This window comes from Papaver somniferum, chromosome 8, assembly GCF_003573695.1.
Source record: "Papaver somniferum cultivar HN1 chromosome 8, ASM357369v1, whole genome shotgun sequence".
NCBI lineage: Eukaryota > Viridiplantae > Streptophyta > Magnoliopsida > Ranunculales > Papaveraceae > Papaver > Papaver somniferum.
This window is the reverse complement of record NC_039365.1, coordinates 152,083,561-152,101,810: the sequence shown is the minus strand read 5'-3', so window position 1 is coordinate 152,101,810 and position 18,250 is coordinate 152,083,561. Positions and strand designations below refer to the sequence as shown.

Genomic DNA, 18,250 nt, shown 5'->3' with positions numbered 1-18,250 from the left:
AGATGTAGAGGTGTGAGTTTTAAGTTTGTAATGAGTTGAATTTATAGTGAAAAGAGTAAGAGTCGTTGGATGATATAATTGAGATGTAGCCGTTAGTGGTTGAAGAATACCTCCGACGGTTTTTTGTTACCCGCTGGCGGATTCACACAATCCGCGTGGTTTTCCTTTACATGCCAGCGGCTTTGTCTCGTCTGCACAGTTTTAAATTAGGCGCGTGGCTAATGACGTTCGACACTCAACAAACCATTAAATTTATTGATTTTCCATCCATTTTTCATGTTTGTTGTGTTTGTGTCCATAATAGGAGCAAAATGAGGAATCACCCTTAACATAAAATTCGGGGAATAAATGTTCAATTATTTGATGTACCAGACATCTATCAAGTCTCTCAAGAATAAGACTAGGACAATGCTGTATATCAAACCAAATAAATCTAGGATAAAAAAAAACAGGATCATGCAAAACAAAAATATTATAGAGATGAAACTTAAATTTACATCCAAAGAAAAGAAAAAAAAGGAAATTGGAAAGCCAGTTCCTTTACATCACCCGGCACACGAATCCTACATCTCATTTGGTTTATTGAATGTAGAAACCACAGTCCTACTTACCCCCATAGTGTTTGACATTCCTAAACACACTACACAGTAACTTGCTATTCATATTTGCTGGGAGTCTATGACTTTTTGCTTGAAAATTTCTGCATTAGAATAAATCCCTCTCTTCGCTTACTTGTATACTGTTTAAGCACAAACATTGTCACATCACATGAGTCACGGACCATAAATGGTTGAGCTTCTATATATTTTGAGGTTTCACTAATACTTGTCCTTGGCAGTTTGTACATGATTGTACTAGCCATGCTGCCATAGGAAGAACCCAAGAATAGTACTTACTACTTACAGTAGCAAAATCAGTAGTAAATGCACTTAACTATAGAAAAAAAATATACTCGATATTAATTGCCATCTGATAGTACAAGTTGATCACATTAATTAATCTGCGTAAACCAAAAAAAAAAAAAAAGATGTACTAGTAGAAATTAAATAACCAAAAGTTGATACATTATAATCCGAATCAGAGCCAGTACTAGTTAAATCCAAAAGCTCTGATTAATATCCTAATACATATCATAATCCTCTTTAACTAATTATTAATAATAATCTTCGCAGCAATAGGTACTAATAATCACTCGGTTCGATATAAGAGATCTAGCGACGGCAGACAACTCCACGTCCATTGCTCATCTTGCTGGTACAATCCAAGGTCGAACCCAAACCTGCTAGATTCTCCGTTGCCATAATGGATGATGAAGGTGAGAAAATACAATTGTTACAATCAGCAGAAACTAAAGATGAAGTAATGTATTTAGCTTCACCACCCATGATAGGCATAGCAACACCAATCTTAACTGGACTCTGGAACTCAGATCTGTAAGTTTGTCCTAAAACACCTTCAACTCTTTCCGACAAATCGAAGAACCTAAACTGTACTTCCAAATGAGCAAAACAGTCTTCACCATAAGGAATTTGATAGTTATGGACTCTGTCATCTTGTTCGGTAATAGGAACAACGCTAGCTGAGATTTCAACAACGCCGGGTAATGTAACGGTGATACTGTTAGTATCGGCTGTTCTTTCGACTACTAAAGGACTGGCTGGTGCAGACCAAGATGAACGGTGACCTTCGCTAATGGTGATTGGTTGGTTGTTGTATGTGAAAACAAGTTGATCGACATTGTCTTCCCAGTTTGCAACTTTCTTAGCAGCAAAAGTGAAAGAGTTGGAAGAAAATAGAAGACCCAAAGATTGAATCCATGTGTTGTCACGGCTTCGGCCTTCAGGTCTGCGACCGATGAATCTAGAGTTGATTTGAAAGTTTGAGTCTGAGACTAAAGTGAAATGTTGGTTGGCTTTTCCATGGAAGTAGAACACAACACCATCTCCTCCGACGAATCTTGGGTCTCCACAAGCTGATCCTTTTCCGCTACAGTTTGGTTTTTCCTCTGCGCACCACGGAAATAACAAACATAAAATTCGAGCGAAATTTAACAGAAAAGGTCGACAAACTCCATTACACTAAACTCTAGTCTTTAAGTGGTTCATACGAAATGAAAAAGATTAAAAAAAAAAAAAAAAAAAAAATCGGCCTTAACCCTTAAGACACCATACGACCATTGTCGTTTTTTTAAACGTCAAGTTGAAGTTTGTCAAGAAAACAACTAAAAGAAGCTAAAAGATACCAGTGAAGTTACTCACTCTTGCAGGAAGCTTCACACTTTGGAGAATTGCAATCAATGAAGCAAGCTTTGGCCTTAGGGTTAGCAGGTTTGAAAGAAGGGCATTCGTTTGGGCATGCAATTTGTTGGCCAGCGCATGTTTCCTCCGGATTACTGCAGTAGAATTGTGCTGGTGGGAACACTTTCCCTGCTACCCTAGAAGGTGGAGTATCGTAAGGGTCTGCATGGGTTTGAAACAAAAGATATGAACCAATGATCAAGAATGAGAGCATGAAAACTTGAGTGTTCATCATTTTCATGATGGGATGTATTATCTAACCTATAAGACTAGTCCTAGTGTGATGCCCTAACTAGTTTTTGGGGTGGTGCATATGAAAATGCATCATTCGTTTCTCTATTTATAGAAGTCTCTAATCTTAGCCTTAGGTTACTGTGAAGACTCTGGATCCATTACAATAAATTTTAGTTTAGATGTAATTAAAGTTCACATGCTCTCATGGCCAGTTCTGTCAGTTATCTGTTTATTTAGATTATGTGGTCAACTGTAATTAGTGGTCTAATACTCTGATTATTATTTTTCTAATAGTTTTTCGTTAATTATGTGCATACATACGTTGGAAGAGTGTACGTCGTCCTTGGTAGAAATTTCCATAACTATACGATGACTTTAGTCTTCCAACATTAGAAGTACACTGACTGCACGTGAACATAGATTAGTTACCCAGCCCTAAAATTTAGGGCAAGTAATTAATTAAGAAACAAAATATTAACAAAAGAAATTATGAGGTGAGATCTAGTCTCGCCATGGCATTGAGGAGACAAATCCCAAATAGCCTCTTCACTCGTGCATGTTTCGCCATTTTGTTTTGTCTATTACTGAAACTACTATACCTAGGCTAGCTAGTCTAGCATTATCATTAAGTAACCGTGACGTTAAGTTCATCATGCATACCAGTGGAGTGGAGGGTCAATCTTGTTCAGTTGTGTCTAGCTAGACCCGCAATACAGTCAAACCTCGTATGTTGATTATTTTGGAATATATAGTACCTTTTTGGTTTGGAGTTTCGTCTTACGCTACATGGGAATAAACCACAAAAAAAGTGGATAATTGGCATGTGATATTCAAAAACTAGTTTTAAAAGCTCCGTGCAAATTGCTGCATCAGTGGTCTACAAAAATTTCAAAGAAATGGTTTAATGCTAAACTTCTAGCAAGTTTTCCCAAGGTTTGGTTGTCACTGATTATTCTTTGCAAAAACATAAATAGCTTGAAATGGGGTTTGGAGATGAACATAGGTCTGTAATCAGGAGTTTTGAGCTCTTTTTGGATTAAATATAGGACTAAGGTTTACACATAAGAGGAGTTATTTGCTTGTTTGCTATGTATTGTGGATTCCGACTACAATTCACAATTCTTTACTGGATAATGAATGATTTAGTCGATGTACAACTGGAGATGTCTCGAAGTTGGGAAACAATTCAGGGGTGGCAGTGTGGAAGTACTGGAATCAATACACGAAGGTGAGTACTGAAGTGGATCATTGACCCTAAGTATGTGCCATGGATTCTGCTTCTTGTAGTTACTATGTCTAATTAATCAATTCCTTTTCAGATCACATATTACATTATTTGATTATCGAGAAATTTGAATTCACAAATCTCAAGTTCATTACTATATCGGTTAACGAATAGAATAAAAAATTACTAACAATTTATTGCATAGATCTTTGGAGTATTGGTGTTGCTGAAGCTCCCTAGCTAATTTTGGCTAGCTGGATCGATCCAGTGACAGAACCATGACTCGACGCTGGGAGGGGTTTGGAAAAGAAAAAGTTGGAAAATTAACTCCTGAAATAACTATTGTCAACGGACACTACCCGTGATTGTCGGTCAACAGACGCGGACTTGTATGGGGTCAAGTAACTTTGGCTGTTAGAGGGTAGTGGGCAGTGATAGTTGTAGGTATTGAACCCCCTGTAATTCTTCGAAAACTCAATAGACCCCCTATATTTTTTTTAAATCTCAATTGACCCCCATAATTTTTTTTGGAAATTGACTTTTACAAAAATTTTAGAATTTTGTTTATGAAAACCATTACTAGAATTTCTCTGGAAACTAACTTTTACTTTTGTAGTAGAGTAAAAACTGATTCTGGAGAAAAGAGTAGAAATGGGTAGGTTGATGAGAAACGAGTCTAGACCCTAAATAAATATGCTGCACAAGAGTACTTTAGATTCGAGAGCTCAATCTGTACAATTCTGTCTTAAACCAAGAAATGGCCGTTCCAGTCTTGCTTCGGTCACAAAATGAAGGAGAAGGGTTGATTTTAGGGAGGGAAGCAGGGAATGTGTTGAGACCATAGAGACATGCCCTATATAAGGTATGGATGTTTATGACTTGTATCAGGATGTGGAACTTGCTTGTGAAATATAAGTTGTGTGTTCTCTGTGTTTTTCTGGATACTTGCGTTGATTTTCGATTGAATATATATTGAAAATCTATTTTATATCAAGTTATAGTCGAACATCGTGATCTCATAGGAATTGGGAGTTGTAGAATAGTGAAGTAGTGGAGATCGTGTGAAGGTGGCAGAAATCGTTCCCCTATTGTGAATGTAGGACTGGACGGTTGTGTACCCACTTCTCCTTTACTCGTTAACTTCCCTCTCTTCCCGTCAGTTTCTCATAATGGGTGTGTTGCACACCGCATGTTGTAAACCACCAGACTAAAACCCTGATGAACATCCCTCAATTGTGACATGTTTGATGTCTCGAGCATTTTTGGTAGAGAGAGGCTCTTAGTCGTGATTTGCATGACTAAGGCGTTCCTATAAGCCTAAAGCCTACTTGCACAACTAGGCATACCTGTATGGTAAAGTCCATATTATATGGAGCTAGTCGTACAAAACTAGGTATATGAGTATGGAAGTAGTCACGGATATGTAGGATGATATAGGTCACTCAAACTAGATCAAAGTATTGACGGGATCTTCAAAATTGTTTTTTGATCTGAAGACAACTTGTGATCATTCATTGTTAACAGACTCAGTTTTGCATGTAATCGATTATAAGTGGAATCAAGTCTTTGTGTGCACGTACGGTTGAAGATTTAAAGACAAAAAGAATTTTTCTGATTGGTTTCGCATCTTGTGATATTACTTTAGGTACACATCTTGCTTGGCTAGGATCCGACTAAGATCTAGTTTATCTTTGATAGATTTGATCAAGTAGTCGTATATTGTCAACTATCAGTTGGTGGTATTCTTCAATATCCGAATCTGAGAGTTGTGAATCTAGATCTGATTATTTCGGATCTTGATTGATCTTACCCGATAAAGGATACTTGTTTAAACGAAAGAGGAGTTACCAAACAACTTTGTCCCTTTATTGTTTGGAATACGGTCAAAAGGAGTTGAGTGCTTAAGACTATACATCAGTAAAGCAACTCAAGGTAGTGATTTCTGTCTTGGGATTCACGTGCGTTGGCCAGACGGTTGTAGGTACAGAGATACCGAGGGAACTAAGTAACTAGGGGTAGATAACTTGGTCTCAACTATACGAAGTTGGCTTTGTTATTTCTATAGCGGCTTGATTTCGAGAGTATTCAAACTGGACTAGGTCATGAAGTTTTTCTGCATTTGTGGTTTCCTCGTTAACAAAATCTTGATGTGTCATTTACTTTACTTCCGCGTTATAACAAAGTAAATAACACTTGTACGTTAATCCAAGACACTTAATTGTGATCTTATAATAATTTTTTTCCCACCGTAACTATTAACAAGTGTATACTTTGTTGTCGTATTGTCTCAACTATGTCCATAGATGATCACACTTGGTATCAGACTTATAGGTTGAAACCAAAAGATTGTGATTATGTCGGCTTTATAGATCTCTTGAGGAGTTCTTAAAAACACAAAAATCCATGCTTTAGTAGCATAAATTCTATTTATTTTTTCTTTCTTAGAAGTTAGATCTACAGGTAAAGTGGAACGGAGGTATTATTAATTTTATAAAATGATTTTTGATATTTTTTCTTCTTGTGTGATATATGTAAGGTAAATTTTTGTCTCAACTACTCACTGAGATTTCCTAAAAATCACTCAGAAAGTCCCCCAAAATAAATAGACTTACAAAGAGTCTCTCTAAATCTCTTAGAAAAAAATTCTCTCAATATCTCTAAAATCAATATACTCAAATACGTACCCTATTAGAGCATCCACAGTCATGGAGTCGACCAAATGCCAAATAGAAGACCAAAAGCTAAAAAAAATTGGCATTTTACACTGAGCAACCACAGTCGTGGAAGACTATTTTTAGTCAGGCGGAAGTATAACAAACGCCCCAGTTCAGGCGCACTTTTAATGACCGTCCCAGTTCAGGCGCGCTTTTAATGACCGTCTCATTCAGGCGCATTTTTAATGTCCGCCTCATTCAGGCGCACTTTTAATGACCGTCTGATATCAGGCGCATTTTTAATGTGCGCCTGATTCAGGCGCACTTTTAATGTCCGTCTAATTCAGGCGCACTTTTAATGATCGCCTGATTTCAGGCGCACTTTCAATGACCGCCTGATTCAGGCGCACTTTTAATGACCGCCTGATTAGTGAATTTACATAAATATTAGCCACTAATCTTCTTCTAATAACGTATTAGCCCACTAATCTTCTTCTAATAACGTATTAGCCCACTAAACGAGTGAATATACCAACGTCCCATTGGGGCGTACATTAAAGCAACGTCCCATTGGGACGTAAAATATACCAACGTCCCATTGGGGCGTACAATATAACTACGTCTGTGTTGGGGCGTATGTATTACATGCGTTTGGTTAGGCGGAGTTTATAGATGCGCCTGATTCATACGTTAATTATACTTCCGTCTGATTTCATACGGTCACTAAAATCTCGTCTGCTTTCATACGCTATTAATACTTCCGTCCCACTATATTTCGTTTAGTCTGGGTTAACGACCACATTTGGTCTCAAACCCTAATTTTGGCGATCAAATTTGGGTTTGGTCCCTTCCGTTGCGGCATATTTTGAGACCAAATTTGAGTTTAGTCCCCAAATTTGGCCGTGACTGTGGTTGCTCTTACTGATTGTAAAACTACTATAATAAACAGAAGTATCATCTAGAGCGCGAATTCCAGGGAGTGATTTGCCTTCTAGAAGCTCCTTATAGGCATCTCCTCTGGGCAGGATGTGGCTCATCTTGTCTACCAGACCTAGCTTCTTCATAGTTGCTATTACATCATCACCTCCAATGATGGTTGTTACTCCCTTCTCATTTAGCTCTGCCAACTTCTTAGCAATTGCCTGAAATGCAAGAAACAACTAATCATCAGTCTAAGAATAAACTAGTTTTTCGCTTGCTAGCACAAAAATCAGAGACCAAAATATTTAATGTTCTTGATTCAATTAACGAGGAAAAATATAGCCAGTGATACACACACCTTTGTTCCAATATCAAATTTCTCCATCCCAAACACTCCGATGGTTGTTCCATGCCATATGACAGTCTTGGCTTGATCAAGACATTTATTATACATATCAATGGCCCGTGAACCAATATCCAATCCCATCCAACCTTCTGGAATTCCAATTGCTGCTAGAACTGTCTGCAACAAAGATCATCCAAGTCAATAAAAATCCAGTTAATCAAGATATGACACCACGGATTAAAAGTCAGTTAAGAAGCATACCTTGCTATTTGCTTCGGGAGCAAATTTATCAGCAACTACAACATCCCATGGTAACAGAAATTCCACTCTCCTGGCTGTGGCCCTATAGACAAGTGATTTTGCAATGTCCAGCTTGTCTTCCTCCACAAGAGATGTTCCAACAGAATGGTTAAGGGCCCTGAGAAATGTGAAGGCCATTCTTCCACCAATAATGAGGGAATCGACTTTCCCCAACAAATACTCAATAACTCCTATCTCGGATGAGAGCTTTGAACCACAAACAATGGCAATGGTTCGTGTCTGTCGGGGAGTTGGCACAGCTTCAATAAGATAGTCAAGTTGGGGACTTGAGAAAGCTCCAACAAAATAGTCAAGTTCCTAATCAAGAACATAAAACAAATCAGGATCTCACACGTTGAGTATTTGGATCTGCAAACAGTATATAATCTGAAGTATGTACAATATTAGAACTTCTCAAAATAATTTTGTAGAGTAAATCACACCAGATATTTGATATATATACATTGTTACAGATATTAAATTTGAAAACAATGACTCAGAGTTTCTCCGAGATTTCACCCAGGGATACCCTTGTCAAGGACCTGAGCAAGACAAGTCTGAGATCCGAGATTAAACAACCTTGGGTAGGAACATGCACTGATGGCATAGGTGCAAAGAATAATTTAGAAATCATACCTTCTGCATAAGAAACCCAGCAACACAAGGCGATAAGAACTCGGTGACTTTCTTTACGGTAGCATGAGGTCGGTGAGCCGTTCGAAACGCATCATTCACATAGAGATCAGCAAGAGACGCTAGCTTCTTTGCAAACTCGGAATCATTCTTTTCTTCCTCTTTGTAGAACCTCACATTCTCGAGTAGTAAAACACCTCCATCTGGGATTTCTGCAACCAATTTCTCAACTTCCTCCCCGATACAATCATTGGCCATCCCAACATGTTGAGATTATTAGTCCCACATTGTCTGGGTTTTTAAGATCCTGCGGTTTATAATCCTTTGGACCTCTCCACTCATTGCCAATTGGTTTTGAGTTGGATGTTCGTATTCTAACATGGTATCAGAGCAGGTTATTTGTGTCGAGTCAAATGACCGCACCTTTACTCCGCGTTACCCGATTTACCCAACGAGGCTACACGTGAGGGGGCGTGTTGAGATTATTAATCCCACATTGTATGGGTTTCTAAGATCCTTCGGTTTGGTTTTGAGTTGGGTGCCCGTATTCTAACACAACCTATGCAAGAGGGGCAACACATAGTAAGAACAAATACAAGACAAAAGTTACATAAAACAAGCTCGATTCAGGTTAAGCAAAACTCATTTTTGTCTGTATTAGCTCACTCAACCTAGGAACAAGAGGCTTCAAGCTGTATTTAGGCGTAATAACACCCTCTGGGTGTCCCTGTCAATCAAAATATACAGTTACGTAACTTCATCGTAATTGAAACTCACTTTTGTCTGATGCATATGAAACTCAAAAACACGATGAAATCAAATGTGCACACGACTCTTAAACGTTGATAGTATATAGCCAAAAAAAAAACACATAGAAATCAGATATGTTGCTTACAAGATGGCTGCAGAGAATAACTTTCGCTCCATGACGAATTAAGTATCGAATAGTAGGAACAGCAGCTTTAACCCTAGTATCATCAGTGATGTTCAAAATTTCATCTAATGGAACATCCAAATCAACTCTAACAAATACTTTCTTCCCTCGTAAATCAGACTCCTTAAGATCGCCAACACTTTTCTTTTTCAGAGGCATTATTTTTTATCTGCAAATTAAATCAAAGCAAAAAACCAAGACACAATTACAGAAGATTTGCATACGTATATATAAGGTTCGAAAGGAACCTACGAGATGAACCGAGAGTCCGAGTCCGAGACCAAAATCCTTTCCGATGAAAAAATCCCTGGTGTAAACTTCAAATCCTTAAGGGATTAGGAGAGTCGTTAAAGTATTTCTTGGTGGTGGCGTTAATGGTCAGATATTTTATTAGTTGACCGGTTAATTCACTGTCACCCGACCCTAAACCATGAACGGACAAACTTGAGAGCCAAACATTGCTCTGAAATAAGAGTTGCTCGCCAGCTATTTGAGGTTGAAATGGTGCAATGCTAGTTCAAGATCTTGGATTGGTTTTGAAAGTCCACAAATAACGATGAGCGAGTCCCAACTGTTTTTTTTTATACTAAGGTATGTGATTGCTTGTGGCATTGATCCTGCTAATCTCCCCATCATTGCTGGTGGTGTGGATTACATGATTTGGGACTTGGATAGCAAAGGCATTTTTTCGATCAAGTCTGCAAAGGCTGCCACTAGAACGCCTTATGGGAAACAACCGGTTGTTGTGCTTTTTTCTCGTTCTGGCTGTGTAATACTGGAAAATTTGGAAAAAAGAATGATGCGCTGCTGAAGATCAGGTGATAAAGAAGATAGGCCACTCGGTGTAGTGTGTGAAAGAAGGATAATGAATCTCTTAGCCATATCGTTTGGAAAACTTGCGGCCAAAAGGAAGACTTGGTGGCCTCGTATAAGACTGCAAAATGTCGTAGCAGGATGGTCAAGGATTTGTGGCTGGTTGCAAATCTTGCAATTGCCACTAAATTATGGAAGCTGCGTAATAAAGCGTTTTTTGAAGGTGCTGAAATCAGTTGGCTTGATTTTAAAGGAGGAGTTTATCAAGTAATTCGTGATAACTCTATTAGACTGAAGGGTCATATGTTTAATACTCTTGAGGATTTGCGCATCCTAAATTATTTGAAGGTGCAAAATAGATCAAGCAGAAATTCTACGCATGTTAGGTTAATTGGTCTCCTCCGGAACAGGGAGAAATTATGTTTGCTGCGACGGTTCTTCTTTTGAAAATCCAGGCCAAGCTAGTGCTGATGTTTGCTTTCGTGATGCCAATGCAACAGTTTTTGGTGCATTATGTATTGGCCTTGGTTGGCAAAAATATTATTATGCGGAAATTTGTGTCATTATTTATGGTTTGATGCTAGCCAAGACATGGAATGTCAAGAAGATTTATGTACAGTCAGATTTGATGATTTGCATTCAATCTTTTCAAAAAAGGGGGTTTCCTTGGAAGCTAGCTCAGAAGTGGAAGTTAGCAAGTGCTTTTTATAGTAATACTCGCTATGTTCACAGTTATAGAGAGGCTTATTGTAGCTACTTTGGCCAAACAGGCATGTTTGTTGGAAGAGGATATTTATGAGTTTTATGATGGCAGGCCAGGGTTTATTCCGGCTGTGGAATGACCTGGAAAGGTTTATTACCGCTTCAAATAGGTTGTGTCATTTTAGGTGGACATTGTTGCTAGTTAGAATGGCACAGCCTTAGCACTTGTATATACTTTGCTTTTTATTGAATATTATTGACCGAGTAAAAAAAAGAGTCCCAATTGTTTTCGAACCAAGATGAAAAATGTTAGATATTTTCACTATTGTTTGCCGTTATGGGGGGACTGTATTCGACCTGACAAGTCAGGTCGCGCGCGAGGGTCTAGGGGAAGCGCCTCCTGGAAGAGTGCGAGACAGCGCCTCGTAGAAAAAATTTCTGGTTTTGAGATTCAAAACCTGAGTCGGTTTCCAGAATTTTCTACTGTCGCGTTTCTTCCCATTAATTGATGATGACCTTCGAAAGCGTCTGTTGGAGATGAAAAGACATCTCCAAAGGGCACGAAACCCTCTATACATGGCGAAGGATTCTTCCCATTTCAACACATCAAAATCTCTGTTTTTCCTATCTCTTTAAGCATCATCAGAATCTCATACTGTTTGTTCTTGGTTGGATAAAGAGAATACAACTCTTGAATCCAACAACGTTGTTAGGGCTTCATCGTATCTCGAAAGCATTATTTCACTGACCAATTGTACTCGCCAATTATTTGGGAAGAATCAAAATATTTGTTTAAAAGAATCGCAAGGCTTTGAAGTTCAGTGATACAACATTCTTTTCTGTTCTTTGTTTTCATCCTTTGATACCCTATTTTCCAGCATAAAATTCGAAAAATGCTCAATTTCTCAAGTGTTAGTTAGTAATATGCCCCATCTCTCAATAAAGGGGAGGAGATGTTACACCGATTTTTTTATTCATGTGTATAGATAAATTGATTTTACGGTTGATACTACGTCGAAGTATGCAAGCAATTGCAGAATGGTGATACGTTAGAGTTTCATGGTAGGTCGGATTTCCCTACTTGTTTAGAGAATTCTCGCATTTGTAGTGAAAAGATAAGGAGACAGTAAATAGGGAGAAGATGTAGACAAAATTCTCATTGGATGTGTAGAATTACAAGGATTTATGTCTCTATTTATAGGTATGGAAGAAACCCTAATCTTAGACACAAGGGTATCTTAGTAAATAAACATTGGTTTATAACACTCCCCTGATGACCACTGTGGCTAAGTCATTAAAAATATACCAGGAAAACTCAAAAGAGAAAAACCTGAAATTGCATAAGCACGTAAAGACTTGAAACAGTGTTGGCCACGCAAAGGTTGCCTCGTTAAAACCTTGACAAAGAAATCCCAATGTGACAAAACCTTGATGAAGGAAAAAGAGTACAACGCGATAAGTCCATTAAATGCACATTTGATGACGACGCTCCCCCTGATGAATACTTCAGTCAAATTTTGGCTTGCAAATCTTTGGGTCGAGCCTTTCCAATTTTAAAGAACGAATTTCTTGAACTGTAGAAGATTATTGTGCTTTAATGAAGATGTCGGATAGTTGATTAAGTCTTATTTTGTGTTGCACAAGCAGTATTGTCTTTGATTAATACTTTTTCGGAGTTTACATTCTTCTTCAACACATTGAGAACATGTGTCATGGATTGTTAGTTTCTCGAGATGATTTGCAGAAGTGGTTGATGTAGTTTCTTTTAGAGCATTGCTCGGTCGAACTCACAAGGTTTGCTATCTCAAGCTTGTTGTAAAATTTAGTTGATCAAAACTATATCTTGATTTCTAGTTTACATTTAGTCAAGTCTCGGATTAGGATAGAAGGTTGTAGTTAGGAATTGAATATCATTGCGTTCTACCGATTGAAGGCGAAGATCAACCAAAGCTCCGGAGAACTTTTTTAACAAAAGGTAAGCGAAGACTGAACCACCTATTTCTCAAGTTTTCACCTTTCTATCTATGAGACATTGTCGCATGACTAAATTAAACAGTTTATGCATAATAAAAATTTCGAATGGGTTCAAATTTTTCCGGCAAACAAATCAATATCTTCTCACATGTTCTTCTTCTTCTATCTTCTCACCACACATCATCATTTTATTAACAATTTCAACTACTCTAGATGAAAACTCATTTAAACATTCATTCTCATTCATTCTAAGATTCTCAAAATCTCTTCTACATGAATGTAACTTTAATCCCCTTACCTTCTTATTGCCTCAATACTCTTGTTGTAAAAGATCCCAAGCTTCTTTAGCTTTATATGAATGGATTACTCTTGGTAGAATGGTATCTCCAACTCCTTGTTGAATTTACATGGAAGCTTTAACATTCTTCTTCCTATTCTCCTTAAGTAAATCCTTTTGGGGGTTGTTCTAGATTTGATGCATCTTCAATTTCATCATACCCATCTTAAACAATCTCCCATATATCTTGAGACATGAACAAGGTCTTCATCTTGATGGAAAAGAACCATAATTATCTCCATGAAAAAGTGGTACTGAAGGTTGTTGAATGTATAGGTTTGAGTTGCTACTACTTTTGATTGAAGATTGATTGAAAATTTAGGTTTTTTCTTTTCTAAATCTAGATTTCAAAACTTTGTTTATTGCTGATTTTTTGATTTAATAGGTATTGATTGATTTTTTTTTGCTCCACTAGGATCAAATCTAATAGAACTAATCTCTTCATACCAATTGTTGGATATCTTGATTAATTGATATGAAGATTTGAAGATAATTGATAACAGAGAAGTGAGAACTCTTAGTTTTTCTCACTCTCTTCTTGATAACTTAATGTTTCATATTACTTTCTCTCTCCATTACATGGTCAATATATGACAAGAAATCTAATAGGACATGTGGCACACTAGTGTCCACTTAATATTTCCCTAATACTTATATTCTTGCACTCCTATTATATTTTAACATCACATTAACACTCAAAAATTACCAGCTGTAACTCATTGTGCACATGTGTATTTAAGTTATTTGTTGATGTAGTTATGGATGTGAAAAAATAATGCCAACCGTAGATGTTTATGGTTTGCAATTTGTTTTTATAGGTACCAACCGTTTGGAGTTATGGTTGTTTAGGTGATTGAGTTTGTAAACGTAATTTCTTCTATTTGGTTTTGTATATTTCTATGGTTCCAATTAATTAACTATGGTTGATCAGATAGTTTTATTGTTGGTTTAGCTCGTTTTTATACCAACCGTAATTAAGAGTCTAGCGTTATTTATTGGCTAGTGTTGTGTTATTTTTGCGCAACCCGTACATGTACCTCCCTGATAGATGATCAACCTGAAGAAAACCATAAAACATATTCAAAAAACCAATCTTTCACTCATAAAAATTTACGGGTAGTAACGGGTAAAGTCGAATCCATAGAACAATTCACGATTGCAAATATTAATGGTTTGACGGTTGGTAGTTCCTCATTAGCGGACTGTAAAACCATCAAAGATCGTTATTACGGTTGGTGGTTGAACACTAAACCAACTGTAACTCAACCTGGAATCCTAATTTCCAGTTGAAATTTATCGATTCCAACATAATTCGAATATGAATACAACAAACCAAAATTGGGTTTCTAACATAAGTCATTCCGGTTAACCGGTTCGGTGTCGATGAAAAAAATTAATGGAGAGGTTGTTACGGGCAGGATGAAGAAAAGATAATAGAAAATAAGAAAAAGAAATTAATTTTTTTTAATTAGGTTTAAATATACAGCAAGGTAATTTTTGTAGGGGATGAGGTAAGGCTAATTTAGTCCGTTTAAAGCTGGGAGGGTAATCTAGACAATTTACGATACCATTAGGACATCCCCTAACTACTTGGATAGACATTATTATCATGGTTGAAGTCCCTCTAATGATTCACATCCCCTGTAATAGATTTCCTGACAATACGAATGCAGGAGGGATTGATGGCTGAAATTTTTGAAATCTTTTACAAAGTGTTGTTAATATATATACATTTCCACATCCTGAAGCACATGTTAGAGCACTGCTCTGTCGAACTCGCAAGTGTTGATACCTCAAGCTTGTTTATCAATTGATCAAAACTGTATCTTAATTTCTAGTCTACTTATATCTATGTCTCGGATTAGCATAGAAGTGTGTAGTTGAGCTTTAGACTTCAAGGAGTTTACCAACTAAAGAAGAAGATCTACTGAAAAGCTTGGAGGAACTTTGATGACAAAAGGTATGTGGAGAATAAAACTTATCTATCACTCATAAGTCTATTCTATTCGATCTTCTAATGAGACTAAGTCGTATAGGTATATAGACTTTATGTTATACACATTTGAAGTTTTGAGTCGAGTTTATATCGTTTATATTATTCTCAAAATACGAGTTTAAAGATTAGAATGCTTCATCATCTACTTGAAAACTTTAGTAGTAAACAATTCATTTGTTGGAAATTAAATATTAAGTCAAGATGATCATGTGAAAATTACCTTGAACATCTTACATGATTTGTATGAGACAATCATTTGATGTTAACTCGATATGTTTCGTATTGATCAAATAATCATTTGAAATTTACTTGAAGCCAGTGGTATGTGTAAGATTACCATTGTCTTCTTCTAAGGATGTTTCAAATCGATTAAAGAGTGTTTTAGAACTACTACCAATGTCTGGATACAACACAGTATGCGTACCCAGTATACAAACTGTGAAGTACTAGTTCAGGTCCGGAACTCTTGTTTGCGAACGAGTTTACCTTTGATAGGTCTATATGGTTTGTGAACAGTGCTTGCGAACGACAAGACTAAGAAAGGCCCGTAACGGTGGTTCGCGAACTCGGTTTGCGAACTCAGTGGTTAGATTCTAAAATCGGTAAGTATGACAACTTGTTCACATACTCTTTATGCTAACTATTGTATGTACTCATGAACTCAGGTTCGTTTTCGAACTAAAGTCCCTGGATTCTTAATGCTTTAAGGTATGTGAACTCGGTTTGCAAACTGCGGCATTATGTTCATGATTTGGTTCTTATATAAGTATTTTGTACACTTACAACCAAGCTGAATATGTTTCAAATGCTTCATGGATATTTCTATGAGATAGTGAACAATTGAACATCTCTCTTAAAACACATTTAGATATATTTGATTATTTATCATTATTGGTTGATTATCATATTTGGTATATAAGTGTTAGATGAATATATCTAAGCTAAAAGTGTTCATGTGTCTAACTTCGGTTAACTATTATTGATCCAACTTGTTATACACGTTTAGCTATGGTTCATCCATATATAAATATAAGTATATTTCATTTGTGCGTATCAACCTAAACCATCTAACGATGAATATTGATTTCTTATTTTCTAAGCAAACTTAGCTTGAATCTTAAATCAGGTGTTCATCTAAAGGTGGATATTAATTGCTTTGTTACTAAGCTATCTTAGCTTAGATTGTTAGCAACCCTAATTTGAAAGACTATAAGGAGAAGTTCTAGCATCTGGGAAAACTAATCCCGACACTCCCGTATGTCCTAGTTGCAAACTAGATTCGATTCTTTCTTAACCTAGGTTTCCAGTTCTTCTGAAAATTAAACCATTACTAAGTTTAATAACTTAAAGAATTCTCTTGGGATTCTTGAATCCAGGTCCAACTATTTTCTCTGTAGTTGCATATCATGATCTTACGTTTTCTATTGTATTGAGTTTAATCTTCTCTAATAATTTTTCTAGATTTATCTCTGATAGGTAAGATATATAAAGTAATCACAACAGTTTCTTCGTCTCAGACTCTTGTGATTATGCAATAACAGTTAGGTTATTGTGTGGTGAATAATATATTTAGGATGCTCTTCGGGAGTATAAGACCGGATTATTAGTTGAGTTTCCTGTTCACCTTGATCTTTATCTTAAGACGGAAACATAAATAGAATAAACTTATCTATGGTAGACAAATTTGTTTATAAGTCTTCTACTTTGGGTCGTAGAAACTTCTAGGTTGTAAAGGACATCAGCCAAGTGTACAGAGTCTTGCGAGATTCAAGAGGCGTAAGGAACACGACTGTACCTTAATCGGTGTGAGACTTGGTGAGGGATCAACTACATTCCAGTCTGAAGTTAACTTGTAGTAGGCTAGGGTTTGTATCGGCCTAATATAGTGTGGTGTTCAAGTCTGGACTAGGTCCCGGGGTGAAAAAACGGGGGTCTAACAACACCACCCAATATTTCGCTTAGTAATCTGTATGGACTAACTCCGAAATAATTTTTAGAGAATCAACTAGACAGTCAGACTCAATTTAAGTAAAAGTATCTCAAGGAGTTAATATCTTTCTCTTGTTTTGATTTACTCAAGCTAATACAAATCAGCGAGTCTTTAATCAAACACAAGGAATAACTTGGATGGTACCAAAGACCAATATCCAAGGATAAATCAATGACAATCAACAACCAAACGTTGGATTACTCTAATTGATTAACTAACGCACAACATGTATTATTTCAATTATAAAGATAAAACAATATAATGCGGAAATTGAAATAACACAGACACCAGAAATTTTGTTAACGAGGAAACCGCAAATGCAGAAAAACCCCGAGACCTAGTCCATATTGAACACACACTATATTAAGCCAATACAGACACTAGACTACTCCAAGCTAACTTCGGACTGGACTGTAGTTGAACCCCAATCAGTCTCCTACTGATCCAAGGTACAGTTGTACTCCCTATGCCTCTGATCCCAGCAGGATAATGCGTACTTGATTCCCTTAGCTGATCTCACCCACAACTAAGAGTTGCTACGACCAAAATCGCAGGCTTTTAACAATAAACAAATCTGTCTCCCACAGACAAGTCTATCAAAGGATCAATCTATCTCCCACAGATAAACCCTAAAGGTTTTGTTCCGTCTTTTGATAATAATCAAGGTGAACAGGAACCAATTGATAATCCGGTCTTATATTTCCGAAGAACATCCTAGAGTTATCAATCACCTCACAATAATCTTAATCGTATGGTAGCGAAATAAGATGTTGCGGAATCACAAACAATGAGATGAAGATGTTTGTGATTACTTTTTATATCTTTCATATCGGAGATATCAATCTCAAGCCAATCAATATGATTGTACTCGTACGATAGAAGATGCAAGATCAG

At 36.9% G+C, this 18,250-nt stretch overlaps 2 protein-coding genes across 2 annotated transcripts; both read right to left on the bottom strand.

Annotated features, from left to right (window-relative positions):
* Positions 1-1,015: 1,015 nt before the first annotated feature.
* On the bottom strand, positions 1,016-2,595 carry LOC113306928. Its single transcript, XM_026555842.1, has 2 exons — positions 2,259-2,595; positions 1,016-2,005 (listed from the first exon to the last, which is right to left on the bottom strand). Exons 1-2 carry the CDS (start codon positions 2,536-2,538, stop codon positions 1,212-1,214), a joined length of 1,074 nt encoding a protein of 357 aa, XP_026411627.1. The 5' UTR covers positions 2,539-2,595; the 3' UTR covers positions 1,016-1,211.
* Positions 2,596-2,906: 311 nt separating this feature from the next.
* Positions 2,907-9,703, bottom strand: LOC113306215 (phosphoglycerate kinase, cytosolic-like). The gene is made up of 7 exons (XM_026555177.1): positions 9,506-9,703; positions 9,257-9,337; positions 8,614-8,874; positions 7,939-8,295; positions 7,690-7,854; positions 7,358-7,552; positions 2,907-2,966 (listed from the first exon to the last, which is right to left on the bottom strand). Exons 1-7 carry the CDS (start codon positions 9,701-9,703, stop codon positions 2,907-2,909), a joined length of 1,317 nt encoding a protein of 438 aa, XP_026410962.1.
* Between the last annotated feature and the right edge of the window lie 8,547 nt (positions 9,704-18,250).